The 21,565-nt window shown below is 27.4% G+C and overlaps 1 protein-coding gene across 1 annotated transcript in view; it reads right to left on the bottom strand.

Moving 5' to 3' along the window:
* The window catches only part of LOC132933479 (whirlin), a 47,904-nt gene extending 27,017 nt beyond the window's left edge, over nucleotides 1-20,887 (bottom strand). The window contains exons 1-10 of the mRNA XM_060999750.1: nucleotides 20,118-20,887; nucleotides 13,427-13,822; nucleotides 9,305-9,634; nucleotides 6,916-7,046; nucleotides 6,609-6,857; nucleotides 6,418-6,543; nucleotides 6,171-6,349; nucleotides 1,311-1,497; nucleotides 447-554; nucleotides 243-364 (exon numbers count right to left, since the gene is read on the bottom strand). Coding sequence (XP_060855733.1) covers nucleotides 243-364; nucleotides 447-554; nucleotides 1,311-1,497; nucleotides 6,171-6,349; nucleotides 6,418-6,543; nucleotides 6,609-6,857; nucleotides 6,916-7,046; nucleotides 9,305-9,634; nucleotides 13,427-13,772 — 1,778 coding nt within the window. The 5' untranslated portion in view covers nucleotides 13,773-13,822; nucleotides 20,118-20,887. The remainder of the gene's footprint in view (nucleotides 1-242; nucleotides 365-446; nucleotides 555-1,310; nucleotides 1,498-6,170; nucleotides 6,350-6,417; nucleotides 6,544-6,608; nucleotides 6,858-6,915; nucleotides 7,047-9,304; nucleotides 9,635-13,426; nucleotides 13,823-20,117) is intronic.
* Between the last annotated feature and the right edge of the window lie 678 nt (nucleotides 20,888-21,565).

The raw sequence follows: 21,565 nt of genomic DNA, 5'->3' as shown, positions 1-21,565 counted from the left end.
CAAAGAACGATTGTTTTGTAACGTTTAGAATTTTTGATTTCATCATTTAAAATATTGACTATCAATCTTAAGTTTTAGACATTTTAAATACAATCGTGTTATTTATACAGAAACTTGGAATAAGTTCATAGCCGTTAACAGTAGAAGCCAAGGAACAATTTTTAATTATTATCTCAAAATGTGGTGCTAACGTCAACTTAATACAGAGTAAAGAATCTTTCACGTAATAACTATTAGTATACCTAGTCCTATAATTTGAATTTGAATACTCGGTAGTCCCAATATCCATCCCAGAATTTTCATTAGGAAAATCAAATCCTTTACTTTGGCCTCCAGGTATATTTGAATTAAAACCATCAAGTTTCTGAAATATATAAGTATGCAATAGAATAGGCATTTTTTTCCCTTTAAGTTAAGCTTATTATAATTTTTAATGACATTCTTACTCGGGAGTGCGTTTTTCTGGATTCCCGTCCTCTTCTATATACCAATTGATCAAAACGGTCTCGATCCGAGGGGCCTATTAGTTCGCGCAATTCCGTCAACAGCGTAAACTAAAAAACCAGACCGTTATTAATGCAATCATAACCGCTTTACTGTGAGACAACTCGTGTAGTAGGGACCAATTTAAACACAAATAACTGTACGAATATGGTTGAAATTCAAAATAATGAATACCTACGTCATATTGGTATGTGTTTAAATTGTTCCATTCAACCTTTTTTATTTTAATATATTTTCAAAGCACCCGGTGCCAATGTCATTTGTTCACAAAAATACACTTTACGGGAATAAGATCCTGTCCTGTAGAATCAACCAAATTTGATAATTTTTTTCAGGCTACGTTAAACTCCGTTTTTTAATATTTTAATCTCAAACTTCATAATATGTCTTTAAAAATAAAGCTATTTTATGCCTATTTTACAAACTATTTATACCAATTAATGTTAATTGATATAAAATAAAAAATCGGAGTTCAGTATGGTCTGTAGGAAGTCTGGAAGTTTTCTTTATATTGTATTTTTTCAAATAGTTATCAAAATCTGACAATTCTACAAGGCCTGAGAATTATTCCTGTGCAGGAGTCATTTTTTAAAATATAATACACCCCCCTTGCCTCTAAATAAGTATCGAGCAGTAGATTAGTAAAAAAAGTATTATAATTAACGTGGTAACTAAAATAAAAAATATAATATTCATATGTTATAGAATTGCGGAAAAATTTAAACACCGGCACCGGGCCCCTTAAAGTTTTTTTATTACAGAAGTGTGCTTCTTATAATATGGCAATCATTGATTTTTTTGTTCACCTTATCAGTTGTATTGAGCAATTCGAAAAGTATAGTTATAAATGCGTCAATAGACATTCGAGAACACGAATACTCGTCCAAATAATACCGTAAAGTATTAAATTCATTTTTCGTCAGCAAAATTCGAGCTTTTTCCTCTACCATTTGAGATGCAGCAGATGTCCCTAACTTCAAAGCACCGTCTGCACTAAAATTAATATTGCCAAGTTAGGATTAATACGTTTGAGTTATTTTTTTATTGTTATTAATGTAAATATGATATTTTCAGATTTTCTAGAAAGGAAATTGAAAAACCTAACTTTTTTGAAATAATGACTGTTGATTTTTAAATTAATTATTCTTTGTACTGTATTGGAATACATTTATGTCTAAATTATATATCTATAAAAGTTTTGTCAATAAAAAATATTTAAATTTGTTTTTTATAAACGTGTTTAGTGATTATTATTTAGTGTTTTTATTCGTGAATTTCCTACAATAAAATTATAATTTAAAAGAATACCTATATTGTTATCTGTTATACATTAATAGGTACTTTATTTATTGTTGAACTAAAAAATATGTTCGGATATTAGGTAGGTAGAGGTACTTTAATGTAATAAAACACCTAATGACTAAAGTACCTACTTACTTAGTTACTTATGAATTACAAATATATAGTTATAAAGCTATCCATTAAATTGGAATGGTATTATATATTATCATACCTACACTATAATATTATATTGTTTTTCTAAAATAATAGTAGGGTAAGTAATTATGGGTATGGTCGAATTGCACTTATTTTAGCCGAACTGCACTTGGGTTTAAAAAAGGTAATGTTCGAACTGCACACAGGTAAAAAGCAGGTAGTGGTCGAACTGCACTTGGGCTCAAGAAAGCTATTCCAACAAAAATATCATGCATATGAAGGGGTTAAACGTTTATAAAACACTCATTTCCCTTCCCACTAACAGGCTTAGGACTGACAATGATTTTAATCATTGGAAAAATCATTAGCGTAGTTAAAAATTACTGTTTCATACATACCATTGTCCATTATGTAAATATAATATTACCTATGTAGGTTTAGGTTATAGATATATATATATTAAATCATCAAATATTATTATTGTCATTATTATAACTTTTTTTTAAACAAATTTCGATAATTTTTGTAGTAATAATATAAATATAATTTTTTTATTCTTTTTTTAAATCGTCAAATATTATTATAATAATAAACGTGAACGTCCATAGTGACCTTAAATTTTAACTCCTTTTTTGAACGAGTGCAGTTCCACCACTACCTGATTTTTACCCGAGTGCAATTCGACCATTACCTTTTTTGAACCCAAGTGCAATTCGACCATTTATTTTTAGCTAATAAGTGCAATTCGGCTATCCCGGTAAATAGGTACTATTATAATATAATATACCACGTGTAGCGTATTTTGAAAATCCTACATAAAATAAATTATAACACCAGCTCGTTCAATCTTAACATTCTTATAGACTATAGCAGGGATGGTCAAACTGCGGCTCACGTCATAGACTCATACGGTTCGCATCTTATCGTAAGATACAAAACATTTTTGCAAAAAAAAAATTTTAAGAGGACGTGCTATTACGTGCTACCCGCATGTGTTGTCTCCGTCTTACAAATGTACAACACAGCCAAAAACTGTTTTGCGGGTAACAACTTTACTCTCTCTGTATTTATAGTAGAATTACCGAAATTCCACAACGCATAGGGGAGAACTTTATCTGTGACGTAGCGTTTTAAATTTTTTTTATAACACTAAACAATCATTTTTAATAATTAAATGAAAAGAAAACCTAATGTTCTCAAACTGATAATTTCAGTTGTATTTATGTTATCCAAAAGATAAAAACGCTACGTCCCAGACAAAGTTCCGGGATTGGTAAATTGGGTACCATATGACCTTAACTCGGTAAATTGGGTTCCGGAAAAAAAAGGTTGTAGGTAAGTTGTTCCCGGAAAAAAATATATAAATTAAAATATATGTGGTTTTTATAATATTATGTTCTAAATAAATAATATATTTAAAGATAAACTATTTATATCAGAGTTTTTTAACTCTCTGCAAATAAGTTTCGATGGCAACACCGATATCTCTTCTACCGCTTTTCTCTTGAGATTATTACTTAATTTTTGCCGGTTGATGTCTTGTTCGCTAGGTTTATTGTGATTGTGATCATTAAAAATCTCAGTATCAACACCATTATAAGTTTTAAAAAAACACTTACATGTACTTTTACAGCAGGTCCATCTCTGTACTTCATTTTTCAACATTCTGTGAAACCTAAACTTATGACCATATTTTATTATTATATCTATTAGGTTTAATCAAAGTTACGAGTTTACGACATTACGGTATTTAATTTTTGGAGAAAAGTGGCTACGGCCAGTGTAATAAGATCCGCGATAAGAATACCTGTATATATACACACATTAATATCATGTGTAGAATTAATTGGTGTCTAGGCGGTGTACCACTGTATGCAATATGATGTATTATTGTAACATAATTATTCAAAAGTAAATAACATAAGTATGAAATATTTAAGTTTTAAGTTTTTAATATTTTAGACTTAATTGCGCCAATGATTTATAGCCGGGACCCAACTTACCTATTACCTTTTTATACCCGGGACTCAACTTACCGCTTTCAAAACGAACCCAAATTATCGCGGACCCAATTTACCTAGCTCCCAAAGTTCTTCCCTATGTGTTGTGGAATTTCGGCAACTCTACTATACTATAAATACAAAGACAACATATACGGGTAGCTCGTCCTGTTAATATGAATTTATTATTTCATGTATTTGAAGAAGTATAATATTTTATTAAATTACAATTTATAGAAAAAATTTACAAAAAAATGTATTGTTTTTGATAAAATATTTAAATATTTATTTTTTTATTTTTATTATTAACTAATATCTTATTTTTTGCGTGTTCATTTTTTTTTTTTTGTTTTTTAAAGTCTGGATTATACGTTGTTAGTGCAGTCCTTAACAATTCCGTTAAATGATTTTCCTTTAAAGTTGAGCGATGTCTAGATTTAATCATTTTCATCGTCGAGTAATGACTTGCAAGCATACCTATGTTGTTCCCTAAAATCGATATAAACTGTTGAGCTCAAAGAGTTATTTTTGGATATTTAATAAAGGACACATGTTTCTAAACTTCAAACTAAGAATGACAACTATATTTTAACTGATTCTGATGTCCTTCATCTTCCAATAATTATTCTAAGAGTTCAATTTCTAAAGCGGCTGTATCCATTGAAACCTGTTTTAATATTGGACATTCATTTCTAATAACATTATCTGCAAAGGGATTTTATAAAAATGCAATCGAAGGTTTACCTAAATGATTTAAAATCGACTTTCAAAATCAGTTATAAGCACTCTAATTTATGTACATAATCTTCACAATTCATTTTTTTTGTTATTCCAACCAAAAAATCCTCAATTTATTTTAAGTCGGAAAATGGTTTAAATTATTTGTTCTTAAGTCTCTTTGAAAAAGTTTAGTCTTATTTTGGAAACTAAAAATGTATTATACTAGGTTATTTATGAATTTATTTATTTACGATAATCATATTAATATGACCTATTTTAATTTCGGTTATTCCATATTATTAATATATTGGGTGGCTCGTGAATCTCTTCTCTCTGACCACTCATAGACTATAGTGATATTATCGTTTGAGGTTTAGACATGAGCCTCGTTTTCCTGTGCATATAGATACAATACTACAATAGGCACCTACATATTTTAAAATACACTTAGCACAGATAACTTTTTTTACTTAGTTTTCATCAATCCGATTAAACTAGTATCGGTTATTTGTTTACTATTATTTTAAGTTTACGCTTATTTTAATATTTTTCATTTGGTTTAATACAGTTTAAAAATATATATAATTATATAAATGTATTTTTAAACAAATATAAGCATATAAATAGATATTTTTTATTTAATTATATAATTGATGCTAATTGATTGATAGCTGAAATTGATTTCCTAACAAAAATATATCCAATAACTGTTTGTGCATCAATACAGTTGTTACGACCCTCAACTAGTCTACTATAATAATTATATATGGGCCATTATAACGTTCTTGTAAAAATATAATATTAATTATACTTAAAGTTTTGTCCTATGTCATAGATGTAGACTGTAGTTTTTAAAATTTAAAATATAAAAATTTTATTTTTATTATTTAACATCAAGAAATGTGTAATACCTACTGATACTTCAAATTACCAAAAATTATAAATTATGAATAACCTATTTGTTTATGTTTATATCAATCTAAGTTAAGGGATATATTAGTTATATCTATAGATATTTTAGTAATAATTTAGTTTTGTTAAATATCTGCGGAATAAACATTCTTGATTTATTGAATGGCAGGAATATATTTTTTCTGTAATTATATGGTATGTTATGTTTAAATGTAATTCAAATTATATATCTGTATGAATCGTTAAAAATATAATATAATGGCAACATGAATATTATAATTTCTATATAATATTTAAGATATTTAAGACGTACTATAAACTCATTACTTACTAATATTAAAGTTAGAAATATCTATTGTTAAAATGTGTAAACTAACAAGTATAACAAATTGTTTTTAACTAATTCAATATGTCTAATTAAACTTTTTAATAGCAATCTATTCACTATTAATTGAAGCTTTTATATGAAGAAGTATGATAAAAGTTTTTCCTAAAATACATAAAAAAAATTTAAAACTACACAAATTACCTAAGAAATTTATAAATTATATGATTATTACATTTAAAATGTATTTAACATTACAAAGATGGTCTTACTTGTCCATAGAATGGTTCCAATTTGTATCTGGATTGTATGTTGTGCATGAATGAGGAACTTTACCTACGTCTCTTACGGTAAGTGTCATTTGCTTTTGAAATTTTAATTGATTTACTGCTTCATCGTGTGATAAATTCAAAAAAGATTGACCATTTACTTCCAAAATTTGATCACCAATCTAAAAATAAATATTTCCAACAAAAATTAGAATAATATGGTTTGAATTGAATGGAATTTATTTATTACCATAAGTCCAGATCGATCTGCAACTGACTCTTTATCGATACCAGTGATAAAAATACCTAAATTATATTCAGTTCCACCCCTAATCATCAGACCAAGACTTTGTCCAGGTTCAATCACCAATTCAACCTTAAACAATTTTTGTTGTACAAAATATCGATAAATCAATTTTAAACTCATATAATTACGCTTACTTTTCTTATTTTATCTTTGGATGATCGAGTATAGGACCATTTTGAGTATGGAGAAATGGGTTTGGCATATTCTAAAGGAGGTGACACTGGTTGACCCTTACGATTAATCCATGAATACGTTCTGGACAATCTCCACGCATCGTCTTGATTAGTGTTCTCGTCGTCATCTTTTTTGTGCATGGTAGGCATTGATTGAGGTGGTGATGGACATTTTACTGTCATTGTAATTTGCCGATATGACTTAAAAATCTGAATAAAAAGAAACGAATTAAGGAAAACATTTGTCAGCAGTTCGGAGTCTTCGTACTTTTAATGCTTCTTCATGTGATATAGTTGAAAATGGCCTGCCATTTACTTCTAAAATTGAATCTCCAGGCTTAAGACCAACGCTCTCGGCTATACTTCCTTCTTCTACCCGTGATATATACACCCCAACATCTATTTAAATAAGAATATTTACAATATATTAATTTATTAAGATCGTTAAAATTTAAATACGAATATACCATATACTATTATGGAATTCGACCAACCATAAGAATGCAACAATAATGTAATAACATTTCTATATTTCTTAACTATTATTAATTTTTGAGTGTTAATGTATAATATTACGGTAAAATATCAAATACCGCTGAGTGTTTTATTATAGAACACCTTCCGCATAAAATAGTGTTTTTTCGTAAAATTAATATGACTAAGTCAAAAAAAATATTGTAATATAATCTGTAACCAATGCCATCCATTTAAAATATATTTGATTTTCTTGTGCCAAAACAAAACTTTTGTGTGGGCCACCCTAATAGCAGTATATAGGGATTTAAAAAGATAAAATCACCCTCTGAGTCTCGAGGAATTTATTGGTGTATTAACCGGTCAATTAATTTCTGAGATTATCCGTTAGCAACTTGCGTTACGGTGAAGCGTTTTCATTGGTTTGTACGGAATTACTACAGCAATACATTTTATAGAGAAGGCGCGTATAAAAAGAATCTGGAGATACGTGGAGCTTAAACAAAACATATGATGGAAATTCTTATACGAAAATTGAGAATAATGCATTTGTGATGACAAACTATATAGAGGATGAATGATATGATCTAACACAAACAATTTTTTTAACAATGGCATATTTTTATATTATAATATCCAACAAAAATATCCTCGTAACAATAATAATTTATAAAAGGGTCACTTAAAATACATAAAATATATCTTAACAAATTGTTAACTGAATGAACTCAGATATTTGCTTTCTTAAAACAAACATCAAAAAATTAAAAGATTGTCTAAGAAACTATACATAATCATAGACACATTATAAGGGAATATAATATTATTATAACTAATAAGTAGGTATGTAATTTGTATCACATAATATGTTATAACTATGATTATAATTTCTAAAGAATTTTAAATTATAATATCTTAAATCTTTGTATAGGTCTAAAGCTTTGTATTAGTAGGTACAGTAAATTACAGAAATAAGAAAACCGGGGATGTCACACTTCTATATTATTATAGTAGATTATTTAATTATCTACTTAATTTAATAACAAATACAAATTTTGATGACATTGGATATTGAAACGAAGTATAACGAGTTATCTTCAAACGATTTTTGTTATTTTGTTATAGTAGAAAAAATATTAACCATAGAAACTTGAAACATTCCACTATTGTTTAAACTATCATTTTCCATACACTCACAAAATTCAAAATATTTAGACTCATTTTAAGCAATTTATATCACAAACATAGTCACACCGTGTACCGTATGCAATAATTTATAAATTAGTAAGTAATAAATAATAATAATATATGATTACAGTAATAATACGAATTTTTGCGATGTTAATGGCAAACTTTATTTCAACATAGACAACGTACTATTAAAAGAAAATTTAAGTACTAATAGTAATATAAATAAATTATAAAATATCCTTAGAAATAGAGGCTGACGCCAAAGTTGTTTTTCATAAATTCAAATTTATTAGTGAACAACTTGGCGATTATAGTGCAATCAAAGCAATCCATGCAGCAGATTAAATTCCCCGGGTTTTTTTTTATGAAATTTAGACATTCTTGCCAAATAATTGTATTAGCATTTTCCAGAAATGATTCAATTTAAAAAAAAAGTATTTTGGCTTTCCTGATGATGGGGGCTCCTACCCAACGTACCAAGTATAAATCTAATTTTCTATCAGAAAATATACTCAATATTCAAGATTGAAGCATTTTAATTGAATTGAATGGTAACATCGGAATTTATCAGATACAGAAAAGCCACACATCATTAATAAACCAAATCATCACATCATTCAGAACCTGAAAGTTCAAAAACCGTGAAAATAGTATGAATTCTTTTCATTGACGCAATAGTTCAAAATAATTTTCCTAAGTATACGCATACGCATTACGCTGTCATATTGTATATGTCTTATTGTTTCCTATCGCTTTTGCTATAGTCTACGGGAGGGAAGAAAGTTAAATTACTGTTTGAGACAATAATATTACAATAGCCTCAATGGTCATTTTCTTGGCTAAAATAAATAAATAAATACTTTGGGTAAGTATATAATATAATACTTGAAATAATTTAAGATTTGATTATATTCCTACTTATCAGCAGCTATCACAGATAATAGACATTAAATTTCTGATTTACTATTTTAAAAGAGAAAAATTAATCTTACTTGATTCATCTGCTCCGCCTTTAACACAAATACCAAATCCTTGATTGGATGGGCTTCCTGAAGTTGCATTTGGCCTTGACATCGATATCGTACGTACTGTAAGATTATCATTATGTATTGTGGATGATGTGTTGTTGTGCGGTTGAGAGGTGTTTGAACCATGAGGTGGAGGTGATTGTGGTTTAGCGCTAGACACGTGATACGAAGAAGATGGATTGTAATTGGGTGCTGCAAACATTTTAAGAACTTGTTCCGGAGAAATAGGCCTCTTTTTTCCAGAACTTCCACGTGAACCGGCATTATTAGAACGATTACTATTGCTACCAGTGCCTGTGTGAAAAACAAACGCGTGGTGTACATTTGTAGGACAGAACAACTAGGTAACAACACTTAACAATTACAAAATATTCATATCAAAAAAAGCACTATATATATTATATATATATATTGTATTATTATAAATTTAACTTTAATATAAAATGTAAATAAATATACAAATCATGTAATCAATAATGTTTAGTTTTTAAATACCAAATTAATTTTAACCTTGTTTTTTATTTTGCAATTGTGTATATTTTAAGCCTATTGGACACATGGCTAATTGAATCATTCGTCTATAAGAACTGAAATAGACTGATCTTGATTTGAACGTATACTATCTAACACATAAGAAACAATTCGTCTTTTGGTCTCACTACATTGGTACATGGCGTAAACATATATTTTAAAGGGTATATATCCACAGTTCTTGGTCCATTTCCCCCGATTTTATTTCATATATTTTGACGATTAATACTTATTAAATAAATTATACTTTCTTCGAATCATCACATCAAAAAGTGTTTACATTTTTGAAAATATATTTTTTTTACATAATTAGTACCTAGTCAATACATTTTTTAAAGTAAAAATGTATGATATATTTTTTCGTTACAAATGTTGATATTTCTTTTTTTTATGAATGACAACATATATATTTTAAATACTTATATGAATTAAAATAATACATATTAGAATAATAATAAATAAATAATTGAATAATGAATATTTATTAGTAATTTTTTTATTACAATACAAATGTATATATTTTTATTCTTGGACCTTTTGCCTTATTGACTCATTCGGTTAATGGACTCAATAGGCTTGTTCAAAAGCGAGTTCAATAAGCAGTGGCATCTAAACTCCAAATAATATTCGTCTATATGTCAACGCAATAAATCAATAAATAATTCTTATTAGTTCTATATAACCATTGTCTAAGTCCTAAGATGATTGATTATTTATATTATTATTAGGTACTTATTATTTTATTTAGATGACCTTTTTTTTTTTACTATTATTAGTGCACAAACTAAACAATAATGCTCTCAGTGTCAGCCGGGGTCCCTCCTTTATATATTTTTTTTTTTAGAGTCTCGTAAATATTTTATTTGTTTGGCGTGTTTCTGGTCTATATGAGGAGTAAGGACTCCGCAAAGTATTTATCGAAATATTGAACCGTATGTAATTTTTAGGCTCAATTTTTCTTTACATGGCTCAAGACCGTTAATTATAGGGCACCTTAAAAAACCATGGACACTGGATATGCTTCGTGTGACCATGCCTCTATCTAATAGCAAAGTAATGTTTCTATATTATGGTCCATGGAGATTTCTTATATATTTTCATACATAACTCTAGATTCCAGTCTAAATTATATACTAATCTAATTACAAATATATAATATTGTAGCAGATTAAAATAGTATAGTCTATTCAATATTTAAATGCGTGCCTACTATAAATATTAATTTATACTTCATATGCCTACTATTAAATACTGATATTTTAGATTCACTTCAAATAGATAGCTGGGTTTATTAGTTCTCTGAGTGTGTAAATGTGTAAATACAAATCACATAATATTTTAATTGAACTTTTATATTTTTAATATTTCAATCGCAATATTTTAGAACTATTTAAAACTATTCAAAACAAGTTTCATCTAAGAATTATGACTTAAGTATTTCTTTGATTTTATTCATAATGACTATTGAGTATTAATTTAAGATTAAAAATGTTAGGTTCCTACGCGTATTATACAAAACAAAGCACCTTACAGAAACCTAAAGAGTAGAAACTAAGATGATAGTAACAAATGATCATACGTTCATATTATCAACGATTATACAAATTTCACTGATATCGCATTCTGGTGGATTGGTATAGTAACTAATAACACCATTATCTAATATCTTACATTTTAAATGTAGGAACACAATATCATGTATCGATGAACTTTGCCGAGGTTTGGCTAGGTAACTAAAATAATGAGACCACGCTGAAAATGTGTTTAGTGATGATACGTATGTTTAACTATTCTCTTAAGTATTTTGTACTATATTGTTTTCACGTATTTTTAAAGATTATGATATCCCTATCACATAATATGATTTTTAGAGTCAAAATCGACGGACTGGTATGAAGCTGGCAAAAAACTAATTCAATTATGTTCTCAAATAATAAAATAATTTAATTTAATTTAATTTAAAATTATATCATTCGAATATTGAACTAATTGCACATAACGTAGTTTTAAATAATAAAATTGCTGTTGCAGAATCCATTATTTTTTTTTTTCATTTTAGGACAATGATGGAACCGTCTACAATAAAAATAAATGAAATAATTCAAATCCAGATTCAAAATATAGTGAATAGTTAAAGAGCTTTTTTGGATTGTATTTTTTTTTTCACTTGGAAGTCAAGGATGAATGAGAGTCACGGAGGACTATAATTATTCAGACTACGTACTTAATAATTATATTACTCATGAATCAAAGTTCCCTCCAAACTATGACCTGAGGACCCTTCTACATCACGAACGTAGGTGAATAATTTCGCCAGCATAGACGTAATTGACACATGAACATGTGGGTATAATATAAATACTATAAAATGTATTATTATTGTCTAAGCGATACCTATATGAATTGAAAAATATTCAGTTATACATTAATATACTCACACTCTGTCTATGACGATAATTTTTTTCAAATAGTTTTAAATTTTTAACCAAAAAGGCAAAACTTTTTTACACATGCGTACCTACTATGAAATAGATTAAAATTACCCAAACGGTATCTATAGTAGGTATTTATTAAGAGCAGTGTATTGAAAAAATTAAATTTAAGTACAAGTTACAAGTTAAAAGTAACTTTAAAAAATGGATCTAAATATGTGTTTCCCTAGTACTAATGTAGCACAGATACGCATTTAAGTTATATGTACAAGAACTCAGGTACTTTCCAGCTTTGTTATCAATCTTGTGCAAAATAATTATTAATTTATATTAGTTTAATATATAGTAATTTAATACCATAAGTTATAACTATAACTTTGTATATATGTAAACTTTGGGTAAATTTGTTTTGTGATAACTTCTAAGCTATTTTTACTTTTTATTACTGGTTTAATCTTTAATAATACGTAATAAGAATAACAAAACATTTAATAAAAATAATAGTCTAACCACCCCGGAAGATGTATTCATAATAATTTAAATTTAGAAGTGACTAAAAAGGTACTAGACTATATACATTGTATATTGACTATACGATAGCTCAAACGTCATAATTTATATTTTTGTATTCGTGGATCATGGTCTCATGCTACTATACAGTATCCATTCTAGATCTATGAGCTGATTATTAAATAATAAATAGAAAATTGTTGTAAATTATGACATGTTTACAACAGATACATAACAGATTTATAACTAAAAATAAAGAAATAATTTCAAAAATGTTTGTCATGCAATTCAAAACAAATGTCTAATCTATTGTAATCAAATATGTATAAGCTATATTTTCCTCAAAGTATTTTTAAGCATGCAAAGTTCACGTACTATATTGTTTAAAATGTAGATGTGTTTTGTTACATAATTCTCGAAAACAATCAAGACATTTTTAAATTTTAATCGAAAGTATTTTTCGTATTAAATTCAAATTCAATAAATATAAGACAATTTTAACTACAGCAAAGTGTGTTTCACGAACGAAAGTGCATAGTTTAAAATTCAATATAGTTTTCTTGATCTAATTTTTGAATCCAAAAACTATACATCAACTAACAATAATAATTACCTGGGTGATTTTGTCCAGATACGCCAGCTGACGACTCCCTTAGATATGTTGCTCTAGGTGGTGGAGGTGGCGGTGAGGCGGCTGGAGGCTTTTCGAGTATGGTATAAGATGTACCTGGTGGAGAATAATATAAGCCAGTTCTTATTTTGTTTACACCGCCCTTGGTTCGTCCATAATGTCCCATGACATCTTCAGCTTCGGCTGCTCTGCCACCGCTTCCGCCGCTTCCACTGCCGCCTCCAGTTCTGTTGAATGGCAATGGCAATAGTCGGTGACCGGTACGTTGTCCTGACGGCGGGACGGATCCACTGCTCCCAGGACTTCGACCCCATCCTCCAAGCATCATTTTCCCATTACACAAAACACTTGAAAATTTTAATTGGTTCGCCAAAATACCTGAAAAAAAATGTAATGTTTGAAAATAATACAAGATAATATTATAGACCCATCATAACTCAACATCAACCCTCATTAGCACTTATAGTAAACAATACCAAACTTAACCGCTGGGTGCTAAATATATCAAAATAATTTATTATGTAATATCATAGTTAAATTTATTTTTCCGGTAATTTTATTATACTCATATAGTCAACGTGTTATGATGAGTAAAAACACTAAACAGACTTATAAATCATAGTAAACAATTGACTGGATATCCTCTAATCAATTTAGTGTAGTTTGACAATTTATACTTAAACAGTATTAGCACTCGCGACGCTACTAAACATTCGGTTAATAACGAAAAGGTGATGTATGAACAAGCGGTCATCAATTAACGTCTTCACACTTGTAATATTACAACCCTGTAATGATCAGTATAAAAAAAAAATTTAAATAAACTAAAATAACCAAAATTTGGTAGCAGTAACAGTTTTTCTGTTTATGATTGACAGCCAATATAAAGCATGAAAAAAGTGGGAGTAAAACCATAACACCATACGTTAAACCCACATGTATATGTATTATGTAATATATTCATCCTTTTGTATCACTAATACATGTCATGTATCATAATGAAGATAATTTTTGGTAAGATACGTTATAAATTAATTTGCACGAATATAATATGTCAGATTCTGCTAGTTAACCGACACTATATTAAAGTAATTAATAATATTCTAAATTTTAAATGTCTACAACATTTTACTAACAAGTGACAACTAGATTAATAGAACAATCATTATTTATTTGAAAAAAATTATTATTATTTAAATATAATTACTAATTTAAGTTATTTCATTAAAAACTCACTAAATTGATTGCATTATTGCATTAAAATATATAAAGATTGCACTTATAAATTTAAAAATTGCATCGAAAAAATATAATTATAATCAATAAAATCAAACATATTAACAAATAATAATAATAAAAATTTAAAATGAATATTGCTTACATTATTGCATTACACAACAAATGATTTTTTTAAGTTTTCTTAGCGACCTTAATGCGATAATCGCTCTATAGAAATATTAATAAAATAATAAGTATTACAACAAATTTAATATAGAAATTTGTTCACTGCTACCTTTGCTTGCTTTTATTTTATATATTAAGTTATATAATCTTAAATGTAAACGAAAATTATGAAAAATAGTTAAAATTGCAGTAAAATTAAAAAAGTTTCAAAAATTGCATTTATTGCAATATAATTTTTTTTGTTTAAATTAAGAGTTTAATGAAACATATTTTAATCTCACTCAGCAATAAATATAAGCATTTACAAAAAACATGCAAATGCAAAAACTTCACTGCCCTAATAATTAGGTATAAGTAAAAATATTTAAGTTTAGATAAAATAATTAATACTCATAAGTAATAACTAATAAAATCCAAGCAAACAATAACCTACATTACAAATACAGTTGAATGTGGTTAATTCGAACTTTTTTTAATTCTAAATCGTCGATATCTCGAACTCTTTCCCGGTAACTAGAATTTCTATTATTGTATTATCCTTGGATAATTCAAACTTTTTGGCCAGTCCCTTCATCTTTAAGTCAACCAAGTCTGACTGTATTATAATACTAACTTAAATTTAAATTGTTTAAAATGTATATTAGGTAATGTAAATTAATTTATAGGTCCCTTTTTTTAGAACTAAATGGTTATTTAAAAAAACATATTAGTAATATGCATTGTAAATTAAAATGTAAAATACAATAAATTATTGAAATATTTAGATAAATGCGGAAGTATATTATATACAATATTATATTCAAAACCCCTACACAAAAATGTATTTTGCTTAAAAATTCCATAAATACATTTTCCCTTAAATTATTTAGTAAAAATATTTTAGATAATATGCGTCTTTATAAACCGATAATTTATAATTTAAATTAAAATAAACCCTCATGAAATACTTTTAAGTAACGCTATGAAAATATAAATTACAGTAATTTTGTAATTTATGAAAATTCTTTTAAACCTATTCTTTCTAACCTATAATATTAGAGATTTTATTTCTTATTTCTTCAGCTTAAATTCCATAGTTCCTCCCAAATAATATTCAATTTAATAAATAATTGAAATAGCATAAAATCTTGGATTATAATTAATAATTTCCACTTGATTCCATAAAAGGTAACCTTGGGAGACTAACCTGACCTTGAAATATTATATTCAAGCACTTCATGTTTTAAAAGTTGAAATATATGTTTGTTCTTCAATTTTAATTGGTTTTATCATATAATCAAACTGCAAGATTGCTTATATTAAACCCATTAAAAGTTATTAAGTACCCTGCGGTATTCCTCACTCATAATTATATATAGAAATTGGATATGTAAATGAATTATCGAAGTATTCTACAAATATAGGTAAAAACAATAAATAAATTGTAGGACATATAAATCGATAATGTGAGTAGGTAGTTGATTAAATTAAAAAATATATTCTTATATTTTTTTTTTAATACTAAGTACCTACCTACCTACCTACCTACCTACTTTTTAGTTTACCTTACTAAAATTATAGACTGTTATACAACAGGCACAATGTTTCATGTCTAAATGAATGTTTATAATTAATAATCAGGCAGTAATCACTTATTTTAGTAATATACCTCATGTTATATAATATACAGGATCTGTGAAGTATATATTTAATCTACATAACTCTTAATAATTTGATAACCTATATTTATTTTGTTCATAAAATGTTTAAACAGTATGGTAGCTTAGTAATGTATAGTTAATACTTAATACCATAAAACAAATGAGCTCTAAGTTTATATTTTTCCCTTTATAATTTACCTATAGAATTTATGTTAGAATGCAAATCGTACTATTTGTACTATATTAATTTCTGGCATATTAGATATTTCATATATTATGTGATACCTATGTGTAAAAGCCAATTATAACAGAACTTATCATGGTTTCCTAAGATAAATAAAGTATAATATTATATAAAATTCCAAAACTATCAAAAAGTTGAATTGGAATTTACGATTTTGAATTTATGTTATTAGTGGTTAGTGTGCATGACAGTCCGTCAACTCAACATTATATATTTTTATAATTTTATCAAGATATTATGTAATATATACCTAGTAATAATTAATGTAAACTGTATTGTATGATTATAATTTATTTTATAGTATATAATATCATAAATAGTTATTAGAAAACATAAATAAATCCATATAATGACTACTAAAGCAATTAGTTTAAAAGTAAAATATGTCTTCTCCAAAACCATTCTGTTAGTATTTAAGAAATATTTAATTTTTTTATATATTTATACTATATATACTATATAATATATTTTATATTATAAAGGGAATTCATTCATAATTTTATCGCAAATTTGTTATAAAAAATAATAAATGGAAATTATAAGTAAGTGAATAAAAGAACAAGTACCAAAAGTTAGTACCGGCGCATCTTGGTTTAGTTGTACAACTGGTGAATCAATTTGGCTTAGTTGGGTCACTTGTATTCAATAGTAAATATGTGGTCAAAAAACAGTATTTATCTTTATTCTTTACATAATGTATGGTGTTTTTTGCATGTAAAATACTATACTATTCGTTTTATAATGAGATACTGAGAAAAATGAACCCGCGACAGTGGTGTAGCTAAATAGCCTACCTAAGACGCCGTACGATTATAATTTTATCCTCAGTTTACTCATCGAAATTATTAATTAACAAAAAAGAAAACAGACGAGGCGCTGGAAATAGATCCAATTGTAACAATGAACCATTATTAAAAGAGACAATTTGAGTAGAGAGCATACACTGAATATGTACCTCTTCTTCACTTCACAGTTATTAAAATTGTGCATTTGTATACACATTAAAAATTATATAAAAATATTATAAAAAAAAGTAAGTAACCTAAAATATAATATTTTGGCGGGCGTTATATTGGTGAATATCTATGAAGTTCTATTTCGCCAATAGAATAAACACTGATAACGAATAAATACGAATAGTGAGTAAACCTTGTTCGTAAATATTATAAAACGATGAATTAACAAAAATCAAAATATATAAATATTGTACAATAATTTTCATTACAAGAAATTAAATCAAATTTCAAAATTATACAATAACAGGGATTATGGAATCAAAAATATAATAAATACATTTCAATTAATTAGGTAGGTTTTATACATAAATAAATCTATAATAATTATTATATTAAAATTTCCTGATAGATATAAATGTAATGAGAGTTATAGAGTTAATTTATAATTATTAGGAATTTTTTTAGATAAAATAATGATTTCCATCTTGAATTATCAAATTTAATTTAAAAATAAATATGTTCAAGTATTGCCTGACAAACAATTAAATTAATATATAAATAGACTATTTAGTAGGGTGTCTCATAATAAGTATGCACTTTTTAGATAAAAAATAAATCAGTACAATTTTTAATGAAAATTTATTCATTAATTATTTCTATATTACATTTAGTAACATCTCCGATTTAACAATGCAAATTAATATTCGGCATATGATGCCTTCTAAAATTAAAAAGTGCGTACTTTGTGGTGGATCTTATTGTATGTAAAAATGTATGTATAAAAAAATAAAAATCTTTCAAAACATTTTTAAATTGTTGTGGTTTAGTAAGGAATAATTAAAATTGTTCATCTCTATATTTAGATTCTCATACAATCTTTCAATAATATAAAAATACGATATTAAATAAAATCATAAAATGTCTTATAATATAGAATGCTATTATTTCCTTAGAATGTACCTATAGTAAAAATAATAATATATTTAAAACAATATACCTAAAATTATATTAAAAAAACTTATAATTGTATCATTTGAGAATTTATTTAAAATCATTTTGAGAATTTATATTTGTCTATTATATGATTTATTTTTAAAACTGTATTCATAATAATTTGAAAATTTAAAAATAATTTTATGAAGATGTTATTGTGTTGAATATTTTTTTATTAGGTTTTATAGTTTTACATATTTAATAGATTTGAATCTGACTAATTGTACGATGATATGTATACGCGTGTGTACATTATACGCCTGTAGATTTTTAATTAACTTTTTATTTTTGTATAGATTTCATTAAAAATATTATTTAAATATTTGGAACTTTATACTTGAAAAAACAAAATACTAAAAAAATTCAAATATGCTTTTAACATTTAAGATAAATTCTATTGGGATTTGTCTGTTGACTCCTACTCGGTTTAAAATATTTTGCTTTTCGGAAAATACATTTGAATACTTTTTGATTAAAATACATAAATATACCTCCAGGTTAACTGGCACTTCTAAGATTTTATATGCAAAACATAATAAACGCCACGTCAAGCATTCAAGTGGACATGCTAGTATCATTATTATTATTATTATTAGTAATAATAATATAGTTGCGATGATAAAACATAATAATCATATTATATGATATATAAAATAGTTATATTACACAATATTAATGATATAAGTATATTTGTCAGGTGGTATGATAAAAATCAGTGGAATATTAGAATATCGAATTTTATTGCCTAAATTGTATACATAATACTTCCCGAAGTCGAGGAAATAGCGAAATATATGTACGATCCAAATAAATTGAAATTACGTAGTCCACGATCGTTTTTTATGGCACGCTACATGCTCGCGGGTGTACCCTCTGTGTACATCATTATTTATTGTAAGACAAAGACCGTCGGTACGATAATAAATTATTAACAGTTATTATAATAAAAATGTATAATCATTATAAAACTACAAATTACTTTGTTACATTTTTGTGTTTATTTTTGTCTTGCGTATTACTTATTAGATTTACTGCTAGACGAGCTATAAACTCATTGTACGGCTTTATGCGAATTAAATATCAAAAGTTTTTAGCGTATATTTTTTTCATATTTTATAGGCCATATTGAAGTATTAATACAAATAGTTGTAATATGATTAAACAATGTGTAAATTAAAAGGTAAGACACTGATTTAAAATTCTAATCTATCGTAGCCTGCATATCATGAGTTCGTGACCAATTATACTAATACTTCGAAGCCCATATTTATTTTATAACACAGAGAAAAGAGAATAGAGTAGTGAAAGAGAGCCATATAATATTTTTTTATACAATTTGATGTGTACAATAGAAGAAAAAAATTGGAACATATGATGCGTTGTTTTTTGAACGCGTATTCCGTATAAGTGATTGAAAAATGTATGTTTATACTCACCGAACGGAATGTTTCACGTAGCTGGGGGCGGAGGACATGATATGCGGTGCCAGTCTGTCGGGGTGTTGTCGGTGAAAGAGTGCCGCCGCTGAGTACTGATCTCGTCCTGTCGCGTCGTCGTCGTCGTCGTCGTCGTTGCCGCCGCCGCCGCTATTAAAGGTTTTCGCACGCGGTACGGTCGGCCGGCGAAAATCACAATAAAATCACACGGTGAGATTCTGCGCGCGTCGTTCGATCGTCCAAACACAATATAATATATATTACGATATCAAAATGGATGACGTCGACGTGACGACGCGATTTTCAACTGTACACAAAAGCGGCGTTCGATATGACGCCAGCTTATTATTATTATTATTATTATTATTAATAAACAGCAGTGGGTAATGTAATACCGATCGAGTACTCACCTTAGTAGTCGCGACTACGTACGAAATATTCCGTTTGAGAAACGATGAAAGTAGCCGGATATAATATACGCACGTCGATAAATTTTATAAATAACCGTAATAATCGCGTATGAAATATTATTAGTCTTTCGCGACAACGGCTACGACGCGATGATAGTACCTAATACAAAGCACTATAACGAAATGATATATATTAAGGACAGTGCACGGATTGAAATTCATTATGTGAACGTACTATTCTCCGCGAGAACGTTCCGTGTTTTATTTTTTGCCTCGTTTCAGTTTTGTTTTGTTTTGCTTTTTTTTTATTTTACTTTTTGTGGGTCGCCCCGTTCGCTTTCATTGATTAAAAGTCGAATGACTCCGGAGCGACACCTAGTATTGATTCGGTCAACTAAAACTCCGTCGCCGCCACCACCGTGATATTATATTGTATATAAATATATACGAACGCGTATTTAGTCGTCCCTAGAGATCCTGTGGAGGTGGTTGGTTGGTACTCGAAAGTCGGAGTTGTATATTACATGTATATGAAGTAAACGCGCGCATGCGAACACACTCGCATTAATATAATACACACAAACGCATTACTATGTTATGTATACATAAATAAATATTGTATAATTGCGTGGGCAAAATTCTTCACTTTTCATGTTTAAAATACAAAATACGTATTTTAATACAAATGAAACACTTTATTGTTGCTGCCTCTAAAATCATGTAGTGTCGAAGACTGAAAAAAAAAATAAATCATATAGCTTTCAGTGAAATAACAAAATATAATTTTACTATTACACTGCTGGGCCACCATTTTAAAGGTTAGCTCTTTCGATGGCTCAAAAAAATGTAAACATATTTTAAGTTTTTAATAAAATGTTTTCTAGTACCTAATAGAAATTATGTATTGTAATGTTTATTCCTAATACCGATTATAATTAAATCTCACACATTTTTTGACTGTGCAACTTGTTAACTTCAGATGTCTTCAATTTTATGAGACGAAATTAATTGTACCAAACACAGTCTCACTGATTTTAT

Source organism: Metopolophium dirhodum, chromosome 1 (genome assembly GCF_019925205.1).
Source record: "Metopolophium dirhodum isolate CAU chromosome 1, ASM1992520v1, whole genome shotgun sequence".
Lineage (NCBI taxonomy): Eukaryota > Metazoa > Arthropoda > Insecta > Hemiptera > Aphididae > Metopolophium > Metopolophium dirhodum.
Note: the sequence above shows the minus strand (reverse complement) of the source record. Positions and strands in the feature narration are given on the sequence as shown.